The sequence below is a fragment of the Pecten maximus genome, unplaced genomic scaffold, assembly GCF_902652985.1.
Source record: "Pecten maximus unplaced genomic scaffold, xPecMax1.1, whole genome shotgun sequence".
Classification (NCBI taxonomy): Eukaryota; Metazoa; Mollusca; class Bivalvia; order Pectinida; family Pectinidae; genus Pecten; species Pecten maximus.
The window spans coordinates 1-19,848 of NW_022982707.1; the positions used below are offsets into that span (position 1 = coordinate 1).

Genomic DNA, 19,848 nt, shown 5'->3' on the forward strand with positions numbered 1-19,848 from the left:
GATCCATGGGCCTGCCTATATTTACCTTTTCAGTATTATTGCACACAAGAACTTTATAATATGGCAAAACAATCTCTTTAAATATAAAACTAAAACTTTATCATTGGACAGGTGTGCAAAAAAAAAAAAAAAATACAGCTCTTAGAAGCACTCTAGAATAGATATATATATAGATGTATATTGATATACTCTTGGATAGATAATATTCAGGCTTATACATTATGTAAATAAGCAAACACCAGGTAAAACCTTGGTGACAAAAACAACCATAACCCCGATCTCTGGTTACTGAACACAATCACATAACAATGATTAGACTATAATAACATTAAAACATATTGACTACAGGGAGTGTGACCAAGTCATACTTCTGTGTGTCTCAACTAAACAATGGGACTAGGATATTACAAGGTGTGACTGGCATATTACCAGGTGTGACAGATATATTACCAGGTGTGAGTGGCATATTACCAGGTGTGACTGGCATATTACCAGGTGTGACTGGCATATTACCAGGTGTGACAGACATATTACCAGGTGTAACTGGCATATTACCAGGTGTGACAGACATATTACCAGGTGTGACTGGCATATTACCAGGTGTGACAGATATATTACCAGGTGTGACTGGCATATTACCAGGTGTGACTGGCATATTACCAGGTGTGACTAGGATATTACCAGGTATGACTGGCATATTACCAGGTGTGACAGACATATTACCAGGTGTGACAGACATATTACCAGGTGTAACTGGCATATTACAAGGTGTAACTGGTATATTACCAGGTGTAATTGGCATGTTACCAGGTGTGACAGAAATATTATGAGGTGTGACTGGCATATTACCAGGTGTGACTGGCATATTACCAGGTGTGACTGGCATATTAATAGGTGTGACTGGTATATTACCAGGTGTGACTGGCATATAACCTTGGGTGGAGTGGATATTACTGGGTGAAATCCATTCCTTGTAAAAAAATCCATGACTATCTTAACAATTAACCAAGTTTCACTTCATCAAGTAGAATTTGACTGAGCTTTCTATATCAAACTATATCACAAATGATCGGAATGAGTCTCTTTAATACGTTAGTCAGTTGTCCAATTAGTGTCGACGTTTGTTGAAGAGGTAGACACCATTTAATGACCTCATGACTGCTGCAGCCTTCAGCTTCACCTCAACCTTTGGATCAAGTTCTAGTCTATATCTATAATAAAATAAGGGAAAAATTATTGGCCATATCAAAGGAGAGATAACCTACAAAATCATAACAAGGGGAGATAACTTATACAATCATACAAAGATGAGGTAACTTATACAATCATACAAAATGGAGATAACTTATACAATCATACAAGGGGAGATAACTTATACAATCATACAAGGGGAGATAACTCATACAATCATACAAAATGGAGATAACTTATACAATCATACAAAGGAAGATAACTTATACAATCATACAAGGGGAGATAACTTATACAATCATACAAGGGGAGATAACTTATACAATCATACAAAGGAAGATAACTTATACAATCATACAAAGGAAGATAACTTATACAATCATACAAGGGAGATAACTTATACAATCATACAAAGGGAGATACCATATACAATCATACAAGGGGAGATAACTTATACAATCATACAAAATGGAGATACCATATACAATTATACAAGGGGAGATAACTTATACAATCATACAAGGGGAGATAACATATACAATCATACAAGGGGAGATAACTTATACAATCATACAAGTGGAGATAACTTATACAATCATACAAAGGAAGATAACTTATACAATCATACAAAATGGAGATAGTAACTTATACAATCATACAAAATGGAGATAACTTATACAATTATACAAGGGGAGATAACTTATACAATCATACAAAATGGAGATAACTTATACAATCATACAAAATGGAGATAACTTATACAATCATACAAGGGAGATAACTTATACAATCATACAAGGGGAGATAACTTATACAATCATACAAAATGGAGATACCATATACAATTATACAAGGGGAGATACCATATACAATCATACAAGTGGAGATAACATATACAATCATACAAGTGGAGATAACTTATACAATCATACAAAGGAAGATAACTTATACAATCATACAAAGGGAGATAACTTATAAAATCATACAAGTGGAGATAACATATACAATCATACAAGGGGAGATACCATATACAATCATACAAGGGGAGATAACATATACAATCATACAAAGGGAGATAACTTATACAATTATACAAGTGGAGATAACATATACAATCATACAAGTGGAGATAACTTATACAATTATACAAGGGGAGATAACTTATACAATCATACAAGTGGAGATAACTTATACAATTATACAAGGGGAGATACCATATACAATCATACAAGGGGAGATAACTTATACGATCATACAAAGTGGAGATAACTTATACGATCATACAAAGTGGAGATAACTTATAAAATCATACAAAGTGGAGATAACTTATACAATCATACAAGGGGAGATACCATATACAATCATACAAGTGGAGATAACATATACAATCATACAAGTGGAGATAACTTATACAATCATACAAGTGGAGATAACTTATACAATTATACAAGGGGAGATACCATATACAATCATACAAGGGGAGATAACTTATACGATCATACAAAGTGGAGATAACTTATACGATCATACAAAGTGGAGATAACTTATAAAATCATACAAAGTGGAGATAACTTATACAATTATACAAGGGGAGATAACTTATACAATCATACAAGGGAGATAACTTATACAATCATACAAGTGGAGATAACATATACAATCATACAAGGGGAGATAACTTATACAATCATACAAGGGGAGATAACATATACAATCATACAAGGGGAGATAACATATACAATCATACAAGGGGAGATACCATATACAATCATACAAGGGAGATAACTTATACAATCATACAAGGGGAGATAACATATACAATCATACAAGGGGAGATAACATATACAATTATACAAGGGGAGATAACTTATACAATCATACAAAGTGGAGATAACTTATACAATCATACAAGGGGAGATAACTTATACAATCATACAAAGTGGAGATAACTTATACAATCATACAAGGGGAGATACCATATACAATCATACAAGTGGAGATAACATATACAATCATACAAGTGGAGATAACTTATACAATCATACAAAGTGGAGATAACTTATACAATCATACAAGGGGAGATACCATATACAATCATACAAGTGGAGATAACATATACAATCATACAAGGGGAGATACCATATACAATCATACAAGGGAGATAACTTATACAATCATACAAGGGGAGATACCATATACAATCATACAAGGGGAGATAACTTATACAATCATACAAGGGGAGATAACATATACAATCATACAAGTGGAGTTAACATATACAATCATACAAAGTGGAGATAACTTATACAATCATACAAGGGGAGATAACATATACAATCATACAAGGGGAGATAACATATACAATCATACAAGGGGAGATAACTTATACAATCATACAAGTGGAGATAACATATACAATCATACAAGGGAGATAACTTATACAATCATACAAGGGGAGATACTCATACAATCATACAATGGGGAGATACCATATACAATCATACAAGGGGAGATAACTTATACAATTATACAAGGGGAGATAACATATACAATCATACAAAGGGGAGATAACATATACAATCATACAAAGGGGAGATAACTTATACAATCATACAATGGGGAGATAACATATACAATCATACAAAGGGGAGATAACTCATACAATCATACAAAGGGGAGATAACATATACAATCATACAAGGGGAGATAACATATACAATTATACAAGGGGAGATAACTCATACAATCATACATGGGGAGATAACATATACAATCATACAAAGGGGAGATAACTCATACAATCATACAAAGTGGAGATAACTTATACAATCATACAAAGTGGAGATACCATATACAATCATACAAAGGAAGATAACATATACAATCATACAAGGGGAGATAACTTATACAATCATACAAGTGGAGATAACATATACAATCATACAAAGGAAGATAACATATACAATCATACAAGGGGAGTTAACTTCTATAATCACAGCAAGGAGAAATAACTTATACAATGATACAAGGGGAGATAACTTATACAATCACAGCAAGAAGGAAATTATACAACTATAGCAAGAGGGAGATCACTTATATAAGCATAACCAAATCAAAGGGGAGATACCATAAAATCTAGGGATGATCTAAAACGATGGGATAAATTGAATAATCATACCAAACAAGTGGAACTGATACTGTAAAAGGGAATTGGGGAAACAATTTTGTGGACCTTATCAAACGAAAATACTATTTGAATTTAATTACCATAAGAATGGTACTTACTTATGCAGGATCCTAGCTATTACAACTTTCTCCTCATTCATGGCAAAATTCTGTCCAATGCAGTTCCTGAAACAGCAGATGATATCTTTACAAAATACCAATTCTGACCTTGACCTTTGATCTAATGATGTTCAACTTTGCTCACATGATTTTTAGCTTGAGTATAACTAAACTCATTTCATAATGTCATTAGATACTGTTTACAAATTGATAACATTCACCCAATAGGTCAGTTAGATTCTTGCTTTATTCCAACCAACTAAACTTCATAATGTCATCACAAAATTCTTAACAGTCAGAGATACACAAATCACCAGGGATTATTGTCTCATATGGGGACAATGAAATCTAAAACATTGGTCATATCTTGCCCTAACATCATGTGTCAAGACTATGTCAATAACAAAATTAATGGATCTCTTATTGACTTACAACTTGTAAAAAATAAACAATAACAGTATCAAGACACTGATGTCATCATAACAGCTGTAACCAGACACTGATATCATAACAGCTGTAACTAGACACTGATGTCATCATAACAGCTGTAACTAGATACTGATGTCATCATTATAGCAGTAACCGGACACTGATGTCATCATTATAGTAGTAACTGGATACTGATGTCATCATTATAACAGTAACCAGATACTGATGTCACCATTATAGCAGTAACCAGACACTGATGTCATCATTATAGCAGTAACTAGATACTGATGTCATCATTTTAGCAGTAACCAGACACTGATGTCATCATTATAGCAGTAACCAAATACTGATGTCATCATTATAGCAGTAACCAAATACTGATGTCATCATTATAGCAGTAACCAGACACTGATGTCATCATTATAGCAGTAACCGACACTGATGTCATCATTATAGCAGTAACCGGACACTGATGTCATCATTATAGCAGTAACCAGATACTGATGTCATCATTATAGCAGTAACAAGACACTGATGTCATCATTATAGCAGTAACCAGACACTGATGTCATCATTATAGCAGTAACCAGATACTGATGTCATCATTATAACAGTAACCAGATACTGATGTCATCATTATAGCAGTAACAAGACACAGATGTCATCATTATAGCAGAAACAAGACACTGATTCATTATTATAGCAGTAACCGGACACTGATGTCATCATTATAGCAGTAACTAGATAATGATGTCATCATTATAGCAGTAACCAGACACTGATGTCATCATTATAGCAGTAACCAGATACTGATGTCATCGTTATAGCAGTAACTGGATACTGATGTCATCATTATAGCAGTAACCGGACACTGATGTCATCATTATAGCAGTAACCGGACACTGATGTCATCGTTATAGCAGTAACCAGACACTGATGTCATCATTATAGCAGTAACTGGACACTGATGTCATCATTATAGCAGTAACCAGAAACTGATGTCATCATTATAGCAGTAACCGGACACTGATGTCATCATTATAGCAGTAACTGGATACTGATGTCATCATTATAGCAGTAACTGGACACTGATGTCATCATTATAGCAGTAACCAGACACTGATGTCATCATTATAGTAGTAACTGGACACTGATGTCATCATTATAGCAGTAACTAGATACTGATGTCATCATTATAGCAGTAACTGGACACTGATGTCGTCATTATAGCAGTAACTAGACACTGATGTCATCATTATAGCAGTAACTGGACACTGATGTCATCATTATAGCAGTAACCAGATACTGATGTCATCATTATAACAGTAACCAGACAATGATGTCATCATCATAGCAGTAACCAGGTACTGATGTCATCATTATAACAGTAACAAGACACTGATGTCATCATTATAGCAGTAACCAGACACTGATGTCATTATTATAGCAGTAACCAGATACTGATGTCATCATTATAACAGTAACCAGACACTGATGTCATCATTATAGCAGTAACTAGATACTGATGTCATCGTTATAGCAGTAACTAGATACTGATGTCATCGTTATAGCAGTAACCAGACACTGAAGTCATCATTATAGCAGTAACTGGACACTGATGTCATCATTTGCAGTAACCAGACACTGATGTCATCATTATAGCAGTAACCAGACACTGATGTCATCATTATAGCAGTAACCAGACACTGATGTCATCATTATAGCAGTAACCAGATACTGATGTCATCATTATAGCAGTAACTGGACACTGATGTCATCATTATAGCAGTAACCAGACACTGATGTCATCATTATAGCAGTAACCAGATACTGATGTCATCATTATAACAGTAACTGGACACTGATGTCATCATTATAGCAGTAACAAGACACTGATGTCATCATTATAGCAGTAACTGGACACTGATGTCATCATTATAGCAGTAACCAGACACTGAAGTCATCATTATAGCAGTAACTGGACACTGATGTCATCATTTGCAGTAACCAGACACTGAAGTCATCATTATAACAGTAACTGGACACTGATGTCATCATTATAGCAGTAACCAGACACTGATGTCATCATTATAGCAGTAACCAGACACTGATGTCATCATTATAGCAGTAACCAGATACTGATGTCATCATTATAGCAGTAACTGGACACTGATGTCATCATTATAGCAGTAACCAGACACTGATGTCATCATTATAGCAGTAACCAGATACTGATGTCATCATTATAACAGTAACAAGACACTGATGTCATCATTATAGCAGTAACCAGACACTGATGTCATCATTATAGCAGTAACCAGACACTGATGTCATCATTATAACAGTAACCGGACACTGGTGTCATCATTATAGCAGTAACAAGACACTGATGTCATCATTATAGCAGTAACAAGACACTGATGTCATCATTATAGCAGTAACTGGACACTGATGTCATCATTATAGCAGTAACCAGAAACTGATGTCATCATTATAGCAGTAACCGGACACTGATGTCATCATTATAGCAGTAACTGGATACTGATGTCATCATTATAGCAGTAACCACATACTGATGTCATCATTATAACAGTTACTGGATACTGATGTCATCATTATAGCAGTAACCAGACACTGATGTCATCATTATAGCAGTAACCAGATACTGATGTCATCATTATAGTAGTAACCAGGTACTGATGTCATAATTATAGTAGTAACCAGACACTGATGTCATCATTATAGCAGTAACCAGACACTGATGTCATCATTATAGCAGTAACCAGACACTGATGATGTCATCATTGTAGCAGTAACTGGACACTGATGTCATCATTATAGCAGTAACCGGACACTGATGTCATCATTATAGCAGTAACTGGATACTGATGTCATCATTGTAGCAGTAACTGGACACTGATGTCATCATTATAGCAGTAACCAGACACTGATGTCATCATTATAGTAGTAACTGGACACTGATGTCATCATTATAGCAGTAACTAGATACTGATGTCATCATTATAGCAGTAACTGGACACTGATGTCGTCATTATAGCAGTAACTAGATACTGATGTCATCATTATTGCAGTAACTGGACACTGATGTCATCATTATAGCAGTAACCAGACACTGATGTCATCATTATAGCAGTAACCAGACACTGATGTCATCATTATAGCAGTAACTGGACATTGATGTCATCATTATAGCAGTAACCAGACACTGATGTCATCATTATAGCAGTAACTGGACACTGATGTCATCATTATAGCAGTAACTAGACACTGATGTCATCATTATAGCAGTAACTGGACACTGATGTCATCATTATAGCAGTAAGCAGATACTGATGTCATCATTATAGCAGTAACCAGATACTGATGTCATCATTATAGCACTAACCAGACACTGATGGCATCATTATAGCAGTAACCAGATACTGATGTCATCATTATAGCAGTAACCAGACAGTGATGCCATCATTATAACAGTAACTGGACACTGATGTCATCGTTATAGCAGTAACTGGATACTGATGTCATAATTATAGCAGTAACCAGACACTGATGTCATCATTATAGCAGTAACCAAATACTGATGTCATTATTATAGCAGTAACGGATACTGATGTCATCGTTATAGCAGTAACCAGACACTGATGTCATCATTATAGCAGTAACTAGATACTGATGTCATCGTTATAGCAGTAACTAGATACTGATGTCATCGTTATAGCAGTAACCAGACACTGATGTCATCATTATAGCAGTAACTAGATACTGATGTCATCGTTATAGCAGTAACTAGATACTGATGTCATCGTTATAGCATTATCCAGACACTGATGTCATCATTATAGCAGTAACTAGATACTGATGTCATCGTTATAGCAGTAACTAGATACTGATGTCATCATTATAGCAGTAACTAGATACTGATGTCATCATTATAGCAGTAACCAGATACTTATGTCATCGTTATAGCAGTAACCAGATACTGATGTCATCATTAAAGCAGTAACCAGATACTGATGTCATCGTTATAGCAGTAACCAGATACTGATGTCATCGTTATAGCGACACTAGTAAGAATTATTACAGGTTTGAGTAGACTGTGAAATGAGAATGGTTCTATGATCATTTTTTGGTTAGATGAACACATTTCAATTATTTCATTTCTAGGCACAGAAAGAATTTTCAGATTGTTATAAGAATAAACATATATTTTAACCCTCAATTAAAATTTACATTCAAATATACTTACCTAGGTCCAGCGGAGAAAGGAATGAAAGAAAAGGAGTCAATTTTGGCTGCGTTTTCCTTTGAGAATCTCTGGGGTATAAACTTGAACGAGTCTTCCCACACTTTTGGGTTGTGATGTACAGAGTATATACCAATTGACATAAAGGTTTCCGGGGGAAAGGTCTTGCCATCAATGGTAAACTCCTTTGTGCTCTGTCGCTGTATAAATGGCACAGGACTGTACAACCTCATCCCCTCCTTGATACACATCGTCAGGTACTCCAACTTTGGCATGTCCTCCCTGACAACAGTTTTATACAATAGTTGTCAGCATTCAGGTCATGACAGTATTAACTGTTATAAAAATGTCTGACCAGTAATGTCAGTCCTAGGTACAAATGGGAACAATTCACAGGAACAATACAATATGGGTCATGTGATCAGCATCTATATGGGTCATGTGATCAGTGTCAGTAGGGTTTATGTGATCAGCATCTGTATGGGTCATTTGATCAGTGTGAGTATTGGTCATGCGATCAGCGTCAGTAGGGGTCATGTGATCAGCATCAGTAGGGGTCATGTGATCAGCATTGTATGGGTCATGTGATCAGTGTGAGTATTGGCCATGTGATCAGCGTCAGTAGGGATCAGGTGATTAGCATCAATAGGGGTCATGTGATCAGCATCAGTAGGGGTCATGTGATGAGCATTTGATGGGGTCATATGATCAGAATCAGTAGGGGTCAAGTGGTCAGCATCAGGAGATGTCATATGATCAACATCAGTAGGGGTCAAGTGATCAACATCAGTAGGAGTCAGGTGATCAGTATGTTTACAAGCCTGAACACTTGTGACAATTTAGTGTATGAAGATATATTTCTGATAGGTACATTTTCTCTTAAATCAATCAAACAATATAAATTTGAAAAGGTATACTGACCACTGGAGCCGGTCAGAATCTCTGCCCTCCAGGACGCGGTCAATCTCCTCCTGGACCTTGGTCTGGTGTTCTGGGTGTGTCGCTAGAGCATAAAGGATCCATGAGATGGCACTGGCTGTCGTATCGTGACCTAAAAAAAATAACGGAAAATTATTTAGATGTAATATCCTCTACTTACAGTCTGTACAGTTTGTCAGAAATCTTTGATGAATTTGTCGTCTTCCAGTTACTTTAACATAGGTTTATTTATGTCAATTCAACAGACCCATTTGCCCAATCACAGAACTCATAACAATGACAAAAGTATAGTAGAACATCACAGATGAATACATACAAACACTATGAGAAATGGGTAGCTACACATGGTATCACAGTAGAATAAAAATTCTCTAAAACATACTGTCTTTAGGCGAGACATACAAGGAAAAGTAATACAATCAAAGATATACAGCTAAGTTCATGGGCATTTCTGTACATTGTTCCTACTTTACGATGTTCCTACTGTACAATGTTCCTACTGTATACGATGTTCCTACTTTACGATGTTCCTACTGTACGATGTTCCTACTGTACAATGTTCCTACTGTACGATGTTCCTACTGTACGATGTTCCTACTGTACGATGGTTCCTACTGTACAATGTTCCTACTGTACGATGTTCCTACTGTACAATGTTCCTACTGTACAATGTTCCTACTGTAAGATGTTCCTACTGTATAATGTTCCTACTGTACAATGTTCCTACTGTGTGATGTTCCTACTGTACAATGTTCCTACTGTACAATGTTCCTACTGTACGATGGTTCCTACTGTACAATGTTCCTACTGTACGATGTTCCTACTGTACAATGTTCCTACTGTATGATGTTCCTACTGTACGATGTTCCTACTGTGTGATGTTCCTACTGTACAATGTTCCTACTGTACGATGGTTCCTACTGTACAATGTTCCTACTGTACGATGTTCCTACTGTACAATGTTCCTACTGTACGATGTTCCTGCTGTGTGATGTTCCTACTGTGTGATGTTCCTACTGTGTGATGTTCCTACTGTACAATGTTCCTACTGTACGATGTTCCTACTGTACAATGTTCCTACTGTACAATGTTCCTACTGTACGATGTTCCTACTGTACGATGTTCCTACTGTACAATGTTCCTACTGTACGATGTTCCTACTGTACAATGTTCCTACTGTACGATGTTCCTACTGTACGATGTTCCTACTGTACAATGTTCCTACTGTACACGATGTTCCTACTGTACAATGTTCCTACTGTACGATGTTCCTACTGTAGATGATCCTACTGTGTGATGTTCCTACTGTGTGATGTTCCTACTGTACGAAGTTCCTACTGTACGATGGTTCCTACTGTACAATGTTCCTACTGTACAATGTTCCTACTGTACGATGTTCCTACTGTACGATGTTCCTACTGTACGATGTTCCTACTGTACAATGTTCCTACTGTACAATGTTCCTACTGTACGATGTTCCTACTGTACAATGTTCCTACTGTACACGATGTTCCTACTGTACAATGTTCCTACTGTACGATGTTCCTACTGTACGATGATCCTACTGTGTGATGTTCCTACTGTGTGATGTTCCTACTGTACGAAGTTCCTACTGTACGATGGTTCCTACTGTACAATGTTCCTACTGTACAATGTTCCTACTGTACGATGTTCCTACTGTACGATGTTCCTACTGTACAATGTTCCTACTGTATAATGTTCCTACTGTACAATGTTCCTACTGTGTGATGTTCCTACTGTACAATGTTCCTACTGTACAATGTTCCTACTGTACGATGGTTCCTACTGTACAATGTTCCTACTGTACAATGTTCCTACTGTACAATGTTCCTACTGTACGATGTTCCTACTGTGTGATGTTCCTACTGTGTGATGTTCCTACTTTACGATGTTCCTACTGTACGATGGTTCCTACTGTACGATGGTTCCTACTGTACAATGTTCCTACTGTACAATGTTCCTACTGTACGATGTTCCTACTGTACAATGTTCCTACTGTAAGATGTTCCTACTGTATAATGTTCCTACTGTACAATGTTCCTACTGTACGATGGTTCCTACTGTACAATGTTCCTACTGTACGATGTTCCTACTGTACAATGTTCCTACTGTACAATGTTCCTACTGTACGATGTTCCTACTGTACAATGTTCCTACTGTACGATGGTTCCTACTGTACAATGTTCCTACTGTACACGATGTTCCTACTGTACGATGTTCCTACTGTACGATGTTCCTACTTTACAATGTTCCTACTGTACAATGTTCCTACTGTACACGATGTTCCTACTGTACGATGTTCCTACTGTACGATGTTCCTACTGTACAATGTTCCTACTGTACAATGTTCCTACTGTACGATGTTCCTACTGTACAATGTTCCTACTGTACAATGTTCCTACTGTACAATGTTCCTACTGTACAATGTTCCTACTGTACGATGTTCCTACTGTGTGATGTTCCTACTGTGTGATGTTCCTACTGTACGATGTTCCTACTGTACGATGGTTCCTACTGTACAATGTTCCTACTGTACAATGTTCCTACTGTACGATGTTCCTACTGTACAATGTTCCTACTGTAAGATGTTCCTACTGTATAATGTTCCTACTGTACAATGTTCCTACTGTGTGATGTTCCTACTGTACAATGTTCCTACTGTACAATGTTCCTACTGTACGATGGTTCCTACTGTACAATGTTCCTACTGTACGATGTTCCTACTGTACGATGTTCCTACTGTACCATGTTCCTACTGTACAATGTTCCTACTGTACGATGTTCCTACTGTACGATGTTCCTACTGTGTGATGTGCCTACTGTACAATGTTCCTACTGTACGATGTTCCTACTGTATAATGTTCCTACTGTACAATGTTCCTACTGTACGATGGTTCCTACTGTACAATGTTCCTACTGTACAATGTTCCTACTGTACGATGTTCCTACTGTACAATGTTCCTACTGTACAATGTTCCTACTGTACAATGTTCCTACTGTACGATGTTCCTACTGTACGATGTTCCTACTGTACGATGGTTCCTACTGTACAATGTTCCTACTGTACAATGTTCCTACTGTACAATGTTCCTACTGTAAGATGTTCCTACTGTATAATGTTCCTACTGTACAATGTTCCTACTGTGTGATGTTCCTAATGTACAATGTTCCTACTGTACAATGTTCCTACTGTACGATGGTTCCTACTGTACAATGTTCCTACTGTACAATGTTCCTACTGTACACGATGTTCCTACTGTACAATGTTCCTACTGTACGATGTTCCTACTGTACGATGTTCCTACTGTAAGATGTTCCTACTGTACAATGTTCCTACTGTACGATGTTCCTACTGTATGATGTTCCTACTGTACGATGTTCGTACTGTACAATGTTCCTACTGTACAATGTTCCTACTGTACGATGTTCCTACTGTGTGATGTTCCTACTGTGTGATGTTCCTACTGTACGATGTTCCTACTGTGTGATGTTCCTACTGTGTGATGTTCCTACTGTACGATGTTCCTACTGTACAATGTTCCTACTGTACAATGTTCCTACTGTACGATGTTCCCACTGTACAATGTTCCTACTGTACGATGTTCCTACTGTACAATGTTCCTACTGTACGATGTTCCTACTGTACGATGTTCCTACTGTAAGATGTTCCTACTGTACAATGTTCCTACTGTAAGATGTTTCTACTGTACAATGTTCCTACTTACAATGTTCCTACTGTACAATGTTCCTACTGTACAATGTTCCTACTGTACGATGTTCCTACTGTACGATGTTCCTACTGTACAATGTTCCTACTGTACAATGTTCCTACTGTACGATGGTATGCTATGATAGTAATTTTTGGACAATAATCCTACCTGGTTGATAACGTTATTGTAAAATCCTTGAAGAATGTAGGTATTTTCAAATTTTTTAAAAATATCAAATTTTTTTCTAAAAAAAATGAACAACAGCCCGTGAATACATGTATCTAAAAAGGGTTGTTTACTTCCAATAGAAGTCACATAACAGTTATACTCAATATGAAATGCCATCACAGCGAGTGGCTGAATATATTTTTGATGGCTTTAATTTTATTTTGTTATTTTTATTTTTTGGTGGAGATACACCATGATATGCAGATTAAAATGTTACATATATATCAGAATAAGAATGGCCATGGAAATCAAAATTTAGAAAAAGTGAAGATTTTCTGTTATCCAGACCCTATGTCTTTAACACATGTTAAAACTCAACTCCCATCTTGTAAGAATACTAGATTGGATTATGTATCATCAAGGAGCTTATGGCACATTTTTCAGTATTAACTAAAACTTTTTACACTAGTCAAATATGTACAGTGGACCCTCGATAATTCGAACACCTTCGTTCCCAGTCCAAACCGTCCGGATTACGAGTTTTCCGCACTGCCGAATTTCGTGTACCAGGTCAAAAAAATTGGCGTGTAAGAGTTATCTCCCTTGATTATATACAATCCGGGACGTTTCATAAACACGTCTAATTGTCAGACTTTTCAACAATAAATATACTTATGTTTCTGATATGATTCTTGATTCGTTTTGTAGAAAGTAAAAAATAAACTATGTTTTTAAAAGAACATGTAAAGTGAAAGTTGTTTTATTTATAGCGGGCATATGTGACCTACAAACAACATACATGTGTCACATCCCGGAGGTTCACAAACAAGTAGAAATTACAAACGTTAAATACCTTAAATAAAATTCCCGGATTTTACAACTTACCGTCAGTCCATGTTTTTTTTATGATTTTTACGTACCAGAAACCCCAAGCTATCTATTTAAAAGTACGCGACACCAGCGAGAACTACCCAAGATGTCCGAAAATTATTAAACCCGTATTCACTTAACAATGTGACGCTTAGTTAAGTATCAGACGACTATTGACTAATTTGTGTGTAATCAACCCAGTTCTTGTGATCACTGCATAATACGTAAATGTGTATGTAATTAATAGCATGCATCTTTCAATGAGTCGTCGTTTCACGTAACAGTGTTACAAAGCCGATATCCGTGTTTACCCAATACAAGTGTTAATGATGTTAATTACCGATCATAAATTTATTACATGTATTTGAGATTGATTAATTATCGTATCACGTACTGTATGTTTGTGCATAAATTCTGTAACATTTAGGTCGTAGAGAAAAAGCAATGTACCGTTATAAAAACAAAAGCTACACATTGTAACACAGGTAAACACGCGGGGCTATGACCTGGCAGCGGTCGCTATGACTACGCACAGTGTCAAGCGATAGTCTGTACAGCTGTCGACACGGGTGACTTGCCCCGACATTTTTTTCTCCTCGTGGTGAAAAAATCGTCTGGATTATTGAGGTAAATTTACTAATGAAAAGTATGTTCCGTTCCCAAAATGGGCTTCCGGAATCGGAATCCGAATTTCCTGACTGGTGAGTACAAATAACGTTACGGAAATCCGTTCCCGTGCATTTCTGTCAAGATACAATGTGTTAGATATCGTGATATCGTGAAAAGAACACAACATGTTGACCAAAACAATTTTAAATTCATCTCCTGAATTGCTTTTCTATTATGGTAGAAACAGTTTACACAAACTGGGGGTTGTTGTATATGGTATTTCCTTCATTTCATTATTTATTTTTCCAAATTTACAAAAAAATAGTTAACGAGAATGCAAGATATGCCATACACAACAACCACTCATGTAGCCTCTGTTTAAACATTCAGTACTTAAAATGTGTTACTAATATAGTACACATCAAATAACTGAGTTTCTGATAAGTTTGGTTGTAACAATGTCCAGTGTTTTTGGTAGTGATCAGTATTTAAGCATGAAAGTGGTTGTTAATCCTGATATACACAGAGTTAAATTCACCTTCAAATAAGAATGTGTCGACCTCATTTCGGATCTCCTCCCTGGTGAGTCCCTTCCCATTCTCATCCCGCTCCATCAGTAGAATGTCCAGGAAATCTTTGTACTTCTTTTCTGGAACACCTCCAGCTTCCTGTGTAATATAAGGGGAGATAACTACAAACACCCCAGCTTCCTGTGTAATATAAGGGGAGATAGCTAGAGTCATTTTGGGTGAATGGTTGTAAACAAATCAAACAAGAGCAGTGAATCGATGATTACAAAGCTCACTTGTGGCAGCCATTGCAAAATGCTTACACTCAAGTTTAAGAAACATTTTTGGATATAAAATTTCAATACCAGAGTTATACATTTTATACATAAACTGTAGATATATGTATATAAATTTGAAAATCCAAAAAAAAAAAAAAAATTTTGTTTTGATGTACAACGGTTCGACAGAAAATTCTATTTATATTTTCAACAGTTGTTATTTTATCATGCTTAGCATTCTAACGATTATATATACTAAATATCTGTATGATCTCAGAAAGCCTTTCAAAAACTTCCTGGATTTAAACAATTTAAACAAGAGGCCCAATGGGCCTGTATCGCTCACCTGGCTCTACAGCAACTTTGAAGTTGATTGAAGTCATTTCTAAAGATACTATGTTGATTACCTCTTTATTCAAATATCATTGTAAGCTAGTTTTATTCATATTAAAAATTTTCTAGTCCTTCATTCCAGCATTCTATTGGCCTAATATCAGGTCTTGGAGGCTCTTGGCTATCGCAAAATTATTGTTTACAGATTTGAGCCGATTTCACCCCTGTGACCTTGAATGTAGGTCAAGGTCATTTATTTGAACAAAATTGGTAGTGCTTCACCCCAGCATGCTACAGGCCTAATATCAAGTCCCTGGGCCTCTTGGTTATTGAGAAGAAGTCGTTTGAAGATTATAGCCTATTTGACCCCTGTGACCTTGAATGAAGGTCAAGGTCATTTAGTTGAACAAACTTTGTAGCCCTTTACCCCAGCATGCTACAGGCCCAATATCAAGTCCATGGGCCTCTTGGTTATTGAGAAGAAGTCGTATGAAGATTATAGCCTATTTGACCCATGTGACCTTGAATGAAGGTCAAGGTCATTTATTTGAACAAACTTTGTAGCCCTTCATCCCAGCATGCTACAGGCCCAATATCAAGTCCATGGGCCTCTTGGTTATTGAGAAGAAGTCGTTTGAAGATTATAGCCTATTTGACCCCTGTGACCTTGAATGAAGGTCAAGGTCATTTATTTGAACAAACTTTGTAGCCCTTTACCCCAGCATGCAACAGGCCCAATATCAAGTCCATGGGCCTCTTGGTTATTGAGAAGAAGTCGTTTGAAGATTATAGCCTATTTGACCCATGTGACCTTGAATGAAGGTCAAGGTCATTTATTTGAACAAACTTTGTAGCCCTTCACCCCAGCATGCTACAGGCCCAATATCAAGTCCCTGGGCCTCTTGGTTATTGAGAAGAAGCCGTTTGAAGATTATAGCCTATTTGACTCATATGACCTTGAATGAAGGTCAAGGTCATTTATTTGAACAAACTTTGTAGCCCTTCACCCCAGCATGCTACAGGCCAAATATCAAGTCCATGGGCCTCTTGGTTATTGAGAAGAAGTCGTTTGAAGATTATAGCCTATTTGACCCATTTGACCTTGAATGAAGGTCAAGGTCATTTATTTGAACAAACTTTGTAGCCCTTCACCCCAGCATGCTACAGGCCCAATATCAAGTCCCTGGGCCTCTTGGTTATTGAGAAGAAGTCGTTTGAAGATTATAGCCTATTTGACTCATATGACCTTGAATGAAGGTCAAGGTCATTTATTTGAACAAACTTTGTAGCCCTTCACCCCAGCATGCTACAAGCCCAATATCAAGTCCATGGGCCTCTTGGTTATTGAGAAGAAGTCGTTTGAAGATTATAGCCTATTTGACCCATGTGACCTTGAATGAAGGTCAAGGCCATTTATTTGAACAAACTTTGTAGCCCTTCACCCCAGCATGCTACAGGCCCAATATCAAGTCCCTGGGCCTCTTGGTTATTGAGAAGAAGTTGTTTGAATGAAAAAGTTGACGCCGGACGGCCGGACGGCCGGACGGCCAGACGGACGGCCGGACGGACGGACGGACGACGGACGCCGCACCACGGCATAAGCTCACTTGCCCTTCGGGCAGGTGAGCTAAAAAACTTTAAAGTTTTGGGGTGGGACATTGCAGGGGCAAAAGCTATATCTAATTATCTCCCCTACTTACTCGACAGTTACTTGTAACTGGTGAGGTAAATTGGGGGAGGTAAGTAGCTATACTGGGTGAACTGTTCACAACAGACGAAGACAGGCATAACCTACACCAAACTGGACTTCAGAATCCTGATACAGGTGATAACATCAAAACCATCCACCTTATTTATCTGATAAAGAATCCTGATACAGGTGATAACATCAAAACCATCTACCTTGTTTATCTGATAAAGAATCCTAATACAGGTGATAACATCAACACCATCCACCTTATTTATCTGATAAATAATCCTGATAAAGGTGATAACATCAAAACCATCCACCTTATTTATCTGATAAATAATCCTGATACAGGTGATAACATCAACACCATCCACCTTATTTATCTGATAAATAATCCTGATACAGGTGATAACATCAACACCATCCACCTTATTTATCTGATAAATAATCCTGATAAAGGTGATAACATCAAAACCATCCACCTTATTTATCTGATAAAGAATCCTGATACAGGTGATAACATCAACACCATCCACCTTATTTATCTGATAAAGAATCCTGATACATCAAAACCATCCACCTTATTTATCTGATAAATAATCCTGATACAGGTGATAACATCAAAACCATCCACCTTATTTATCTGATAAATAATCCTGATACAGGTGATAACATCAAAACCATCCACCTTATTTATCTGATAAATAATCCTGATACAGGTGATAACATCAAAACCATCCACCTTATTTATCTGATAAATAATCCTGATACAGGTGATAACATCAACACCATCCACCTTATTTATCTGATAAATAATCCTGATACAGGTGATAACATCAACACCATCCACCTTATTTATCTGATAAAGAATCCTGATACAGGTGCTAACATCAAAACCATCCACCTTATTTATCTGATAAAGAATCCTGATACAGGTGATAACATCAAAACCATCCACCATATTTATCTGATTAAGAATAAAGCGTGATCAGCGGGTGATGTAAAGTACAACAGGGGAGGTAACCCTGTCAAACCTCACAGTTTTACAAGAATTACTTCAATTTATTATTCTGATTTAAAACATTTAAGACTTTTGTTGAGATAATATCAGACAGTACCAGAGTCTGCTTGCGTTGGTCTATCACATCTTCAGCCACTTTATGTACAAATTTACAGTTTTTGTTGAATCGGCGACCAGTCTTAGTCAAATAGAAGATCAAGTCAGGAAACAGCAGAGGATTCCTGAAAAATATCACAATGCAATAAATCATTGTTTCAGGATCTCTCAATATAAAATCAATACTTATATAGGTCCATCATATATTTAAATAAATGAAGATTCCTCATCTTGTTTTTAATGAAAAGCACATTTGCAGATGAACAAAGCATCAAAGTTCTTGGATCCAAGTGGGATGCCTCAGAAAAATTTCCATCACACTTCATTCCACTACCAGTATAGCAGATTTATATCCATACAACTGGTACATATGTATGAATCTGATCAATGAATGAACACACTATCTCTACTGGTTTCTCAAACATAATATCTCTA

The 19,848-nt window shown here is 36.7% G+C and overlaps 1 protein-coding gene and 1 long non-coding RNA gene across 2 annotated transcripts; one reads left to right on the forward strand and one right to left on the reverse strand.

The window, feature by feature from the left end:
• The first annotated feature begins 6 nt into the window (after positions 1 to 6).
• LOC117320816 lies at positions 7 to 986 on the forward strand. Its single transcript, XR_004531165.1, has 2 exons — positions 7 to 411; positions 496 to 986. It is a non-coding gene; the product is annotated as an uncharacterized LOC117320816 (long non-coding RNA).
• On the reverse strand, positions 950 to 19,538 carry LOC117320815 (cytochrome P450 4A25-like; the record flags this gene model as incomplete). The annotated part of the gene is given in 6 exon segments (XM_033875300.1): positions 950 to 1,211; positions 4,477 to 4,542; positions 9,173 to 9,451; positions 10,091 to 10,220; positions 16,025 to 16,154; positions 19,415 to 19,538. Coding segments are annotated over 6 exon segments (832 nt in total), but the record flags the coding sequence as incomplete, so codon positions are not given.
• Between the last annotated feature and the right edge of the window lie 310 nt (positions 19,539 to 19,848).